The 13870-nt window shown below is 35.3% G+C and overlaps 1 protein-coding gene across 1 annotated transcript; it reads right to left on the minus strand.

Annotated features, from left to right (window-relative positions):
* Window positions 1–16: 16 nt before the first annotated feature.
* LOC111192978 (baculoviral IAP repeat-containing protein 5.2) lies at window positions 17–13328 on the minus strand. The gene is made up of 4 exons (XM_022671449.2): window positions 13004–13328; window positions 7915–8024; window positions 7691–7808; window positions 17–899 (listed from the first exon to the last, which is right to left on the minus strand). The coding sequence occupies exons 1-4, from the start codon at window positions 13109–13111 to the stop codon at window positions 810–812; spliced, it is 426 nt and encodes a 141-aa protein (XP_022527170.1). The 5' UTR covers window positions 13112–13328; the 3' UTR covers window positions 17–809.
* Window positions 13329–13870: the final 542 nt, after the last annotated feature.

Here is a 13870-nt window from a genome sequence, read left to right on the forward strand (position 1 = left end):
CACACTGTACCCATAATTCATTTCTTCCTTTATTAAATCAAACATTCAAGGACAGAGTTTACTGAGCGGATGCTGAGCTTCAACAGGACAACAGGAGAGACTGTTTACACAACATATATATAACCATATATACGACAAGATAACACGAGTAAAGATAACGCACAATAAGATACAAGTTTATACAACATCAAATCTTAACTTTAAAAAAACAAGAGACCAATTAAAAATGATGAGTTTCTTTAATTTTACCAAATTGAAGAAGATGGATGATCACAAGCCATCAAACCACCAAACTGAACTGCTTGAATTTTTACACCAGGAGTAAAGCAGCATAAAGTTATCCAAAAGCAGTGTGTAAGACTGGTGGAGGAGAACATGATGCCAAGATGCATGAAATTAAAAACTGTGATTAAAAACCAACCAGGATTATTCCACCAAATATTGATTTCTCTTAAAACTTTATGAATATGAACTTGTTTTCTTTGCATTATTTGAGGTCTGAAAGCTCTGCATCTTTTTTTATTATTTCAGCCTCTTTTGTTATTTTGAAATGCTCTCTTAATTTCTTCCAGAGCTGTATATTTGTAGTATATAACTAGTAATAATATCAGATATACAGATCCATGAAGAATTTGAGGGCGTGTGATCATGCATCTTCTTCAATTTGGTAAAATCAAAGAAACTCACACATTTTAAGTGGCTTTTGCAACTTTTTTTGCAACTTTATCAACACAACACACACATACAACACAGAAAACCAACAACAAGATAACAGATAAAGTATTAAACACTCCAGACTCCAAGTCTATTTATCCTTCCATGGCCATTCTGGCGATATCGCCTCTTCTGGACTTTGCAGAAACTTCAAATTTCTCAATGGCCTGGTTGCAGGTCTTTTTCTGTAAAATAGCAAATCAGAAATGTGCATTAGAAAAAGTACATTAGGTAATAAAATAAATAAAAAAAAAACATTTAAGCCTTTTTCCACTTTTTTCTTGTTTTGGTCCGAACCAGTGGGAAAGTGGGAAACACTTTTCTAGATATTTAGACCAATTACAGAAATTACTAAACCCTAAACCATATTTATTTGACTAATAACTGAAATGTGTTCCTTTAAGGTAACCTAACCTTCAAAAGTCGTATTTCATCATTTTTTATTAATTTAAAAAAGTTTAGGTCTCTAGTATGAATGAATGCGATATGAGCTGTTTTTTTGTAAAAAAGTGCTCCGGTGATCCGGTATAACACTGTTTTAGTCCAGTGGAGGAGTGGCCAGGGAGAAACAATAGGATTTCTGCTCTTGTCCATGAATATTCATACATGCAAACAGCACTGCGACACCAGGAGGAAGCAAGAGAAACCTTATAACCTAATAACAGTCTTTGTAATGTCATATGCTACTTTACTACATGTGTAATAATGCCCTGCTAAGTGCAGTTCAGACACTGACCTAGTCTTAGAGTCTCTGTAAAAAAAACACCAAATCCACCGGAGATCCTATTTAAACCTAGAGTTACTCACAGAGGTGAGTAGTCCAGGTCCAGATAGTAAAAATACACCCCGGGGTTTTGTTCTTACTGCCTGGGTGATTCTCTAAATATGTTTGCATGTACAAAATCCTACACCAGCACCGTAATCTGTTGTACTCATACTGCTCTGTAATTAATCTACAGTTACAGTAGATACAGAATCACCAGCACCGTAATCTGTTGTACCCATACTGCTCTGTAATTAATCTACAGTTACAGTAGATACAGAATCACCAGCACTGTAATCTGTTGTACCCGTACTGCTCTGTAATTAATCTACAGTTACAGTAGATACAGAATCACCAGCACTGTAATCTGTTGTACCCGTACTGCTCTGTAATTAATCTACAGTTACAGTAGATACAGAATCACCAGCACTGTAATCTTCTTAATCCCTCTTTAACTTATTTTTCTATTGTTTAATGGGTGATGATAGCCTCTATAAACCCTATATACTACCTGTAATTGTGTGTTTTCACACTGCAATTGTGTTTCCTGGTTTGCTGCACCTTTTAAATCTGCTATTTCGGTTCAAACCAAACAAGTAAAGCAGCAGAATTAAACACACTCTGATCAGAAACATCAGAACGACCATTAGGAACTAAAATTCAATCTCATCTGACAATAAACAAAAAATGCATCATAAAAAACAGCAAAAAATGCACAGAATTTCTCAGAACCCTGAAGCCATAAGTCATAACACTGCAGGACGTGCCGGGAAACCTAATTTCACCTCCTGCTGAGTTACAGAGCTGCAGATATAAAAGCTCAAAAAGTCCAAATAAAACTGGGGGAAATTGCGGGAGTTCTAGCTGTAAAAATGAAATGCATGTTCCCGGGCGATTCTGAGCGCCGCTGATGGAGCGGTCATCAGTTTCGCCATTATAGTTCTGAACAAATCTGCTCCCAGTGTGTTGCTACTCCTCGTCCACTCACTCCACAGCCTTGAGTAAAGATCTGGAAACACATTTCACCACCTGATCCCAGAGAAAATGAGAATAAAAGCTTTGTGATGAACATTATCCCCAAAATGTATGTATTTAATTTCCCTCTCTCGCTCTGCAGCATCATTTACATCCAGAACTGGCAAACATCCTCCACACCCAGAAAAGATCTGCTGATATTACAGCCATTTCAATATCGCTTCATAATAGAGAGAGAGCTTTCCAATGACTGGTTTCAGTAATAAATCACATCTCTGGTATCGTTACCACTGCATTACAAAGTCTCATTTGTAGAAGCAGTGCAGTGTTTTTCTTATTGCACTTTTACTTGCTTTGCTTACATCAGATTTCTACTACTATATATATTTTTCCATCTTATTTGCAGCACAAATCACATAATAGGGTAGTATAGAATAGTATAGGGCTGTATAGAGTAACATAGGTATGACATATGATAATATAGGAAGTATAGAATAGTTTGGATTATATAGAGTAATATAGGGAGAATAGGGCTGTATAGGATTATACAGGGGAGTATAAGGCAGTATAGGGTTGTATAGAGTAATATTGGCAGATATGATAGTATAGGGAGTATAGGGTAGTTTAGGGTTGTATAGAGTTGTATAAAGAATATAGGGAGAATATGGTAGTATAGGACAGTATATGGTTGTATAGAGTGATATATGGAGAATAGGGTAGTATAGGGTTGTATACAGTAGGGGTGGGCGATATGGCTCTAATAAAATAATATCACGATATTTCATGGTATTCTTCACGATAACGATACTTTTGGCGATATGACAAAACACTGAATTCGATAAATTATTTCGAATTTTATTATTGCATGTGGTATGATATGGCTAACTGAAATATTTTTAAAAATAATTTTATCAGATTAGTAACAGAACTCAATAATCCAGAATGTCATGATATTAATAATGCACTCCAAATATCTCCATATATCCAGGATTAAAGTAAAATAAATGATACTGGAGAGATATAATCTGTGTCTAGTAGATATATAATGGGAAATGAGAACAGTGTGATTTTTTTTTTTTTTGCTACAAATGGCAAAAAAGTAGAACCCTGGTGTGATAATTAGGGGTGGGTGATATGGCACCATATTTCAGGGTATAACATCATTCACAATATTCAAATTTTTTGGTGACAATAGGGTTGTATAGGATAGTACAGGGGAGTATAAGGTTGTATATTAACAATAATTATAATATTAATATTGGCAGATATGATAGTATAGGGAGTATAGGGTAGTTTAGGGTTGTATACTATAGGGTTGTATAGGGTAATACAGGGAGAATAGGGTAGTATAGGATAGTATAGAGTAACATAGGATGATATAATAGTATAGGGAATATAGGGTAGTATAGGGGAGAATAAGGTACTATAGGGTTGTACAGAGTAATATAAGGAGAACGCAGTAGTGCAGGGAGTATAAGTTAGTATTGATTACTTTAGGGTAGTAGAGGAGTATAGAATAGCATAGGGGAGTATCGGTAACTAATTCGATGAGAAGGGTGGGTCTGTATTATAAAATATTAAACATATAAAATGATTATTCTAAAATGATCTGTATCATCTCTAAAACACAACCGGTTAGAATCTCATCTTGGATCTGGAGAGGCAGAAAGAAAGATAAGAAGACGATAAAGAAGAAGAAGAATGAGGCAGACTTAAAAAAAAAAAACCCAAACTGAATAGAGAATCTATTCGTCTTAAAGAATAGAAAATAACCAAGTGCACAATCTGAGAGAAGCAGAAAGAAAAACCATTATCAGCTTTAAAGGAAAAGCAGGAGTAATACACAGAGAACAGTCTGCAGAGCGCCGGGGCTAAAGTATAATGATTCAGTGTTCACACAGGAAAGAGTCCAGAGGCCACGCTGCTAACCTCCCACCAGCACTGAGAACCAGAACTGAGAGAAATATAAGAGTAAGAAAAATTCCACTAATAAAAAATAAAAAATAGATTTATGTTGCGGCTGTTCATCAAAATGTACTAAAACTGAACGGACTTCACAGTTTGGATTTGGGGATTTAACATTCCTACACACACAGTGTAACGTATGCACCGGGAATTAAACTTCACATTGTATATCTGAGCCTGAGCTCGGCTAAAAATAAAGTTTTTAATGCTATTTATTATTTTATATAAAGATATGGTGGGATAATCACAATATAGCAAAGTAACTAATCATACTGTGATCATTATAATAATGATAATGTTATAATCACACCAATTACACTGTTGACTAACATCATTCGGAACAAATTTCTAAGCTCAGTTTAAACTTTATACTCACAAAATAAATTGTGGGGTTTAAATCGGGCTCAGACCTTCTCTCACTATAGAGATCTGTGCAAGCGCAGGAGCCAGAACAAGTTAAAAAGAAATCATGTTTTTGAGCTTCTTAATGTTTTTAATCAGATTTGTATCAGTGATATAACATCTAGCAAACAGATAGAACGCTGGTGGATCATTGTTTATATTGTTAGTGTTTTAATCGTTTGGAGATCTGTTCTTAATAATCGTTTTTATTAAATAATAGGACAGGCCTATGCTTCTTCAGTGTTGCAACTGTTTTTTAAAAAGCTAATTTTTTAACGCTCTACTTATTCTAAAAAAATGTGGGGTTTAAATCGGGCTCATATTGAGAGTTTATGTGACAGGGTTTGGGCACGATCTAAGCTCTACAAACATTATATACTCTGTATGTTAGCGTACATGCACAGCACAGCCATCAGATAAAAGCACTTTTTTTTTCACAAAACAGCTCACATATTAATCATTCATTCTAAAGACACAACTAGACATTTTAAATGAACAAAAAAACAACAAAAACAAAAACACATTATTATGACTGGACCCGACTTGTTATATTCATAGATATAATATACATAGTTGTCTATTGGAGCTGACGTTCAGCACAGCGACCATATTAGATGGGTCTCCCTTGTGCCCTAAGTGCATTTATTAGTACTGAGGAAGGTTAAATAATCACAACTCTACCAATTTCTACTTGATTTTTGTTACAAACAGCAGAGATGTAGTAATGATACAGGACGCCGTCATACATTAGAAATTATGGGTTAGGGTTAAATGTGTGCATTAAATATGTGTATTAAATGTATTTATGTATTGTTCAGGACATTAATGTAATGTAGAGCTGTGCGATATGATGATAAATATCGTGGGAACGATGGAAAAGTGTCTATAGTGCTACTTACCTTCTATCATCTCTATCGTTTCTACAGTAATTTCATCAATTATTCATGCAAATATATAAAGTAGGCTATGATGAAATGTAGTGGCGTGGTCACTTTGCATTAACTGGGTTTTTATAATTGATAAAGTGATAAAAAAGCTTCACAAAAAAGCTTCATAATGTGGTTTTGCGGCGTGACGCTGCTTTACGTTATTTGAGGGTAGGCCTGGACAATAATTCGATATCGGTATTTATCGCGATAAGAAATGTTTCAATAACGGTGATATCATTTTTGTTGTATATCGATATGTATTATTTACAGAATCTGTCACGGACAGGCGTTTTACTGGCGTCAGCTCGCCGCACAGCTGAACACAATCAGCCTCCGTAGCTGGACTATCTCTGTGCGTGATGATGTAATCACATAGGCACGTAGCCAGATAGGCTAGGCTAGGCTAGGCTAGATTTGGCTAGGCTAGGCTAGGCTCGGGTCCGCTACGCATCTAAAATGCCTCGCGCTGGAGCCAAACGGAGCCGGGACGAGCGGATCCAAGGCTAAGGTAGGCTCGGTTCGCATCTGAAATGCTCCGCGCTGGAGTGGAACGGAGCGGAACCGAGCCTAGCCTAGCCACGGGTCCGCTCGGTCCGCCTACGGGTCCGCTCGGTCAGCGGTCAGTCGCGGGTCCTCTTGGCTCCCAGCACGGGACATTTTTGATGCAAAATGAATGCCCCTGCCGCTTCCACAAGTGATCAATTGAAGGAGGGAGGTCTAATTCAGTGGTGAGGATTTGGTACGACTTTAGAAGGTCTGCTAAACTTCAGTTTGCTGCAAATTGTGCCGGAGAGTGGAGCCGACCAGCAGCGGTAACGTTAAAACATCTAATCTGTTCCACCACCTCAATCAGTTCCACTACATACAATATTTTCCTTATACTGGCACTTTTATAGGTTATGTTGTAAGTTATTTAAGTTATTTAAAGTTTATGAATCCTTTAGGTTTGTTTATTTGACGGGGATATCATGTTCCTTTTATGTTTATAAAGAGTTGTATTTTGGCTGAAGCACTTTTGTAGCTTATATTGTAACTAAGTTATTTATAGTTGATAAAGCCTATAGGTTTGTTTATTTGACGGGAAAATCTTGTTGCTTTTATGTATATAAAGGCTTATTTTATTCTTTATCCTAGTTGAAACACTTTTGTTTTGATCTGTTAAATTTGTTTACAAAAGAATAAGAAGCTCTGCTTCTGTCCTAATTTAAAGTTATTTTTATTGGTAATAGTTATATTGGCTTATGTTTGACAGGGATGTCATGTTTTTATTTTGCTATATGCAAATAAAATTGAGCATTGATTTATCTTGACTATTTTTTATTTCTTAAGTATTATAATGTTTTCGTGAAAGGAGGTTTCAAAGACTTAAATTAAATTTTCAGACAGTAGTAGGTACATATTTCCATTGCAGGGATTCTTAGCAGTTTTCTGTGGCCTTCTAAGTATTTATATCGATATCGAAATTATATCGTATCGACCGAAATTAAGGAATATATCGTGATATGAATTTTGGCCATATCGTCCAGCACTATTTGAGGGTCAAGCGAGGATGCGCCGGTTTGAGATGTGCTTTACGTTAGTAAACTCATGAGAGCTGAACAATAGAGACGCATTGTTCTTTTAAAAAAAATGAGCTACTGCATCTACCTCATCTGTTTTCATTTGATACATATATATTGCTGCACTAAAAGGTAGTAATTCTCATTTGTGAAAGTTTGGTTTAATGTCACTTTGAAACAAAGTTGGAAAAAAGTAAGTAATGATATTATTTTGTCATATTTTTTGAAGAATAGCTGAAAACATACTTAAATGTGGTAAATCATGATATATATCGTTATCGGGATATAAAAAATTCCATATCGTGATATATGATTTTTCCCATATCGCCCAGCACTAATGTAGAGGTTAAACATCTCATTCCTCCGCACCACGTTTTACTCACGATGTGAAATTTCTGTCTCTCTTTCTGCAGCTTGAGGAACTCCTCCACCGTCAGCTCCTCCACTGCTTTCTTCAGCAGGATGAAGTTACAGGCTGGAGAGTGAGACCTGTGCTCCTTCCTGAATGGAGAGAATAAGAGATTAAACGCCTACATTCCTCCATTTCTCATCGCCTTCATCGCAATTTACACTTCATCCCGCTGCCCTGCCATCATACAGCACTTACACCGGGTCGTCCTGAGGCTCCCAGCCCTCCAGCTCCTTACAGCAGAAGAAGCACTGGACCACGTCTGGACTGTTATCAGAGGGAGTGTGGATAAATCCAGCCTGGGCCATCTGTAAAATGATGGATTAGAGAGAGAAAAAGCATTTCAGCAGATCATTTTTCAGGTTTGAGGTGTTGGAGTGTGGATATAATCGCTCATTTTTACAGAAACCATCTAAACATTCAATAAACCCTTAAAGTGTCAGACTGTGTTCATTCTAATCCACAGCACTGCAGGGATTAACGCTTTAAAATGTGTTAAATCTCACAAAAGTCGAGCCAATTAGCTGCGTAGTTCAATCACAGACATGTTTACTCTGTTTACAGTTATGTTTACAGAGCTTGTTAGCGTTAGCTATCTTGTGTAAGTAACTGTAGGTTTAAATCGGATCTCCGGTTGATTCTGCGTTTTACAGAGACCTTAAATATACACTAGGGAACGTGGTGAAATCACCCAAGCACCAAATCACCAAGTCTGAGGTAAGAAACCAACGTTATTAATGATGCAGGGATGAGTAAAAAAACGTTTGGAATGAGACCATTAAAATGACAATCTAAACATTCAATAAACCCTTAAATTGTCAACCTGGATTCATTCTAATCCACAGCACTGCAGGGATTAACGCTTTAAAATGTGTGTTAAATCTCACAAAAGTTGAGAAAATTAGCCGCGTAGTTCAATTAGACAGACATGTACACTACATCAACCCGTGAATTAGTATTCATGGCCCCGCCCAACTCGGCTCAGGACCGCCCACAGGCAGCGCTGATCAGAGGAGGAGTTAACAGCTCTGTTTACAGAGCTAGTTAGCGTTAGCTATCTTGTGTAAGTAACTGTAGGTTTAAATCGGATCTCCGGTTGATTCTGCGTTTTACAGAGACCATAAATATACACTAGGGAACGTGGTGAAATCACCCAAGCACCAAATCACCAAGTCTGAGGTAAGAGTTTAGTAGCGTTAGGTTAGCTGAAATAAATGTTATCAATGATAAAACATTTTAGCGGGCAGCCTGCACTCGGCCGGCGGCATCGATAAAGTTTCTGGGCCGCGGGGCCGTTCGACGCTGAGAATCTGGTGTTAAGTAAAGTTTAAGGGTTAACTTTGGGCACTCAGTGATGTATCTTTAAAACTAAAGCTGTATCTCTAAAAACATTTTGTTATATTCTTGTTAACATAATTATACGCAGACGTCTTGTAGACTGGCGCCACCTATTAGAGCTGATGTTAAGCACGGCGGCCATATTGGATGGGTCTCCATTTATTTATACTGAGGAAGGTGTAATACACCTATAATAATCACAACTCTACCAATTTCTACCCGATTTTTGTTGCAAACAGCAGAGATGTTTATGTATTGTTTATATTTCAAATGAACAATAAAATAAAAAGTTTTATTGTTTATTTTATGTATTTACCTTATATTTTAATGGCCCTGCTTTGAACAGACATTCAGTTAATACAAAGTTCTCTTGAAATAATACCTTTAACTATAAAGATAAAATCTATAAAAATTCAATATATCAATATCACACTATGTTGCTATGCTGTAAGCAAGGTGATTTATTGTAATTTTTTTTATATCAAATCTTTGAAAAACCTGGTATATTAGTATTAAAAGACACTATCATTTTTATAACATCTGAAAGAGAGTGATTCTTGTAATGCTTAGCAGCCAGTAGCAGTTACACAACACAGTAGAAACAAACAATAAGTGTAGTAGAATACGAGAGCACATTAAGGGATATAAGACTCTAAACTATAAAATTCTAAACTGAGACTTAAAAATATATACATAAATATATAAATACAAAAACTACAGAAACTAAAAAAGAGAAGATTAATTTTTTTATGTTTCCCTGGAATTCTAATTGTGAGATGCAGAAATGAAAAGTAGAAAATTGGAAAAAAAATGAGGAAAACCCATTTATTCTGTACTACATCAAATGGTAAGAATTAAAAAATAAATAAGTTTTACCCTCAATTTTCTATTTTTGAATTTAGCCTTAAATTGTCAGACAATTGAATAAATAAACGTTACACTGACCCTGCAGCCGTACTCAGATATTCCCAATTTTCCATATCATTTGGGAATATCTGAGAAATATTTTTATATGGAGAAAATTACTGATCTGACTGCATCACTCTGCTCCACATCTCTGCAGATCAGTGGCTCTATGAGCTTTCATCACTATTCATCACCACTGAACAGTGGTGAACTCTCAGATGTGCATTAGTGTGTAATGATGGATTCAAGGATTCAAGGAGATTTTATTGTCATTCGCATCACATGTGGTACATGAGGTGGAACGAAGGTGCTGCATCTCCACTATAATACACCGCTCTGATCACGTCCTGATCAACAGGTGCGCTCCTGTTCTTATCGCACTAATGCATAAGAATAACCTCACTGAACACCAGCCATAATTTAAAATCCAATTTCCAGACGCTTTTCCTGCAGATCCAACCGTACAGATCACTATAATCATTCACTACTACTGTAGAAACGCTGCTCACTCAAACACACTGTGATTAAAACTCCTCCCACCCAGAATCAAAACGTAGCACTTCAGTTTCTCTGATTTTGCTATTTATAGGTTTATGTTTGAGTAAAATGAACATTGTTGTTTTATTCTATAAACTACAGACAACATTTCTCCCAAATTCCAAATAAAAATATTCTCATTTAGAGCATTTATTTACAGAAAATGAGAAATGACTGAAATAACAAAAAAGATGCAGAACTTTCAGACCTCAAATAATGCAAAGAAAACAAGTTCATATTCATAAAGTTTTAAGAGTTCAGAAATAATCAATATTTGGTGGAATAATCCTGGTGGTTTTTAATCACAGTTTTTTCATGCATCTCGGCATCATGTTCTCCTCCACCAGTCTTACACACTGCTTTTGGATAACTTTATGCTGCTTTACTCCTGGTGTAAAAATTCAAGCAGTTCAGTTTGGTGGTTTGATGGTTTGTGATCATCCATCTTCCTCTTGATTATATTCCAGAGGTTTTCAATTTGCTAAAATCAAAGAAACTCATCATTTTTAAGTGCTCTCTTATTTCTGTGTATAATTCTATTGCAATATACTGCAATATGCTATAATGTGCATTACATATATATTTTATATTTTAGGTCCAGTATTTAACTGATGCCTTTATCCAGAAAGACTTAAAAAATTCTTGATAACATCATGTGGTCAGAAATCAGGACCAATCACATATTCATTTTTAAAGGATGGGAATCGGGTACAAAAGATCTGAATAACTGATTTATCAACAATGTAACAACACCTTGTTACTCCACACATCAGCTAGATAGTTGAGGTAGATAAAGATGAGTTAGTTATACAGTTGAGTTAGTTTAACTAGATAGGTGAGTTAGATAGTTGAGTTAGTTAAATAGCTGAGGTAGATAAAAATGAGAGTTAGATAGAAATGTGAGTTAGATACGTTAGCTGAGTAAACCTATTTGAGTTAGATAAGCTGAGTTAACCGAGTAAGTAAGCTCAGTTAGCTAAATTGGGAATTTAAGCAGTTTAACTGGATAGATATCAGAGTTATTTAATGTGAGTTATATGGATATCTGAGCTATTTAAGCGGAGTTAGATAGATATATGGGTTATTTGAGCCGAGTTAGCTATAGATCTGAGTTATTTAAGTTGAGCTAAGCCCTATCTGGACGGGGTTCTGGGGTAATGTTCTTTTATGGGGGGTTTTATCCTCTGTGATTTTAGTCCCGTCCGGACGCACATCTCTGAGTTTCGCCGCGCACCGTAATTACACTTTGGGCGCGCGTTTCCACGGAGATCCACGTAAAACACAACAGCGAGTGTAAATGGGGGAGCTACTGAACATGAAGTCATGTGACCGAGAGTACAAACAAACAAACAAACAAACAAAAAACTCACTGATCCTCCTGTTTTTTCAATTGCAGTCCGGATGCAGGAGTTTTATCACTAAAGAGTAGAAGCTTGAAATATTTTACACAGACGAACCCTTGAGAAAATAATCCCATCCGGATAGGACTTTTGATAGCTGAGTTAGGTATAAATGTAAGTTAGATAGATAGTTGGGTCAGATAGGTTAGCTGAGTTAGATATTTACCTAGATAGTGGAGTTAGATGGATATATGGGTTATTTGAGTTGCGTAAGATGGATATATGGGTTATTTAAGTTGAGTTAGAAAGATATATGGGTTATTTAAGTTGAGTTAGAAAGATATATGAGTCAATTGAGTTATGTTAGATATACATGAGTTTTGAGTTAAGTTATTTAGATATATGGGTTATTTGAATTGCATAAGAGAGATATATGAGTTATTTGAGTTGAGTAAGATGGATATATGAATTAAGTTAAGTTAGATAGATATATGAGTTGAATTAGATGGATATATGGGTTATTTGAGTTGCGTAAGATAGATATATGGGTTATTTGAGTTGAGTTAGATAGATATATGGGTTATTTGAGTTGAGTTAGATGGATATATGGGTTATTTGAGTTGATTTAGATAGATAAATGGGTTATTTAAGTTGAGTTAGATAGATATATTAGTTAATTGAGTTATGTTAGATATACATGAGTTTTGAGTTAAGTTATTTAGATATATGGGTTATTTGAATTGCATAAGAGAGATATATGAGTTATTTGAGTTGAGTAAGATGGATATATGAATTAAGTTAAGTTAGATAGATATATGAGTTGAATTAGATGGATATATGGGTTATTTGAGTTGCGTAAGATAGATATATGGGTTATTTGAGTTGAGTTAGATAGATATATGAGTCAATTGAGTTATGTTAGATATACATGAGTTTTGAGTTAAGTTATTTAGATATATGGGTTATTTGAATTGCATAAGAGAGATATATGAGTTATTTGAGTTGAGTAAGATGGATATATGAATTAAGTTAAGTTAGATAGATATATGAGTTGAATTAGATGGATATATGGGTTATTTGAGTTGAGTTAGATGGATATATGGGTTATATAAGTTACGTTATATGGATGAATGAGTTATTTGAGTTGAGTTAGATGAAATACTCACGTTTTCAGAAGTACAGGCACATTCCTCGTCGAAAGGCCAGCCGGAGTAGGTGGCTAACCGGTTCTTATAGAAATACAGGTCCAGATTCTGGTCGAGTGTCGGATCCATAATACAGTCCGGAGGGAGAAAAACCCGCTGATAAAGATCCGGAGGTTCAGATAGAGGAGAATAAGCTGTATAAACTAATAATAATGCTGTTAATTATCGGTATTTTATCTGTTTTTATCAGTTTTTATCTGTAAAAGCGCTGAATGTTAAGTTAGCTGTTAGCTGTCAAACGTAAACACGAAGCACAGTTTGAATTCTGCCCGCTGTACTGACGCGTCATCTGATTGGTGAAAGCTCGCTGAGGTCATCACGCAAAACCGCTACTCCGCAGCTGATTGGATTAAAAAAACATAAACGATTAAATTAAACTAAAATAATAATAATAATAATAATAATAATAATAATAATAATAATAATAATAATAATAATAATAATAATAATAGACCTTTAACCTTCAAATCCAGCTAAAAAAACGTTCCTTTCTGAGCAGTTTTTGGCTCAGTTTAAAACTTTAAAACTCTCTAATCCTCTATAACACTAATATTTTATGCTTATCCTTATGTTTAACTTTCTTTCTTTTAAATATACAGGACTGTTATTTTTCTTTTAATATTGTTTTTCATTTTTACGTTTTTAAAAGTGTTTTGCTTTAACTTTTTATGTCTGTATTTTCCCATTTTCTGTACAGCACTTTAAAATGCTGCTTTATAAATTATTGTACAACTGTTTAAATTATTGTCTTCTTTACTTTGTACTGCTGTTTATTAACAGATTTAAGTGTATTTTTATTAGTATTTTTTATGAGGTAAAGTTCGCCAC

This window comes from Astyanax mexicanus, chromosome 19 (genome assembly GCF_023375975.1).
Source record: "Astyanax mexicanus isolate ESR-SI-001 chromosome 19, AstMex3_surface, whole genome shotgun sequence".
NCBI classification, from domain to species: domain Eukaryota; kingdom Metazoa; phylum Chordata; class Actinopteri; order Characiformes; family Acestrorhamphidae; genus Astyanax; species Astyanax mexicanus.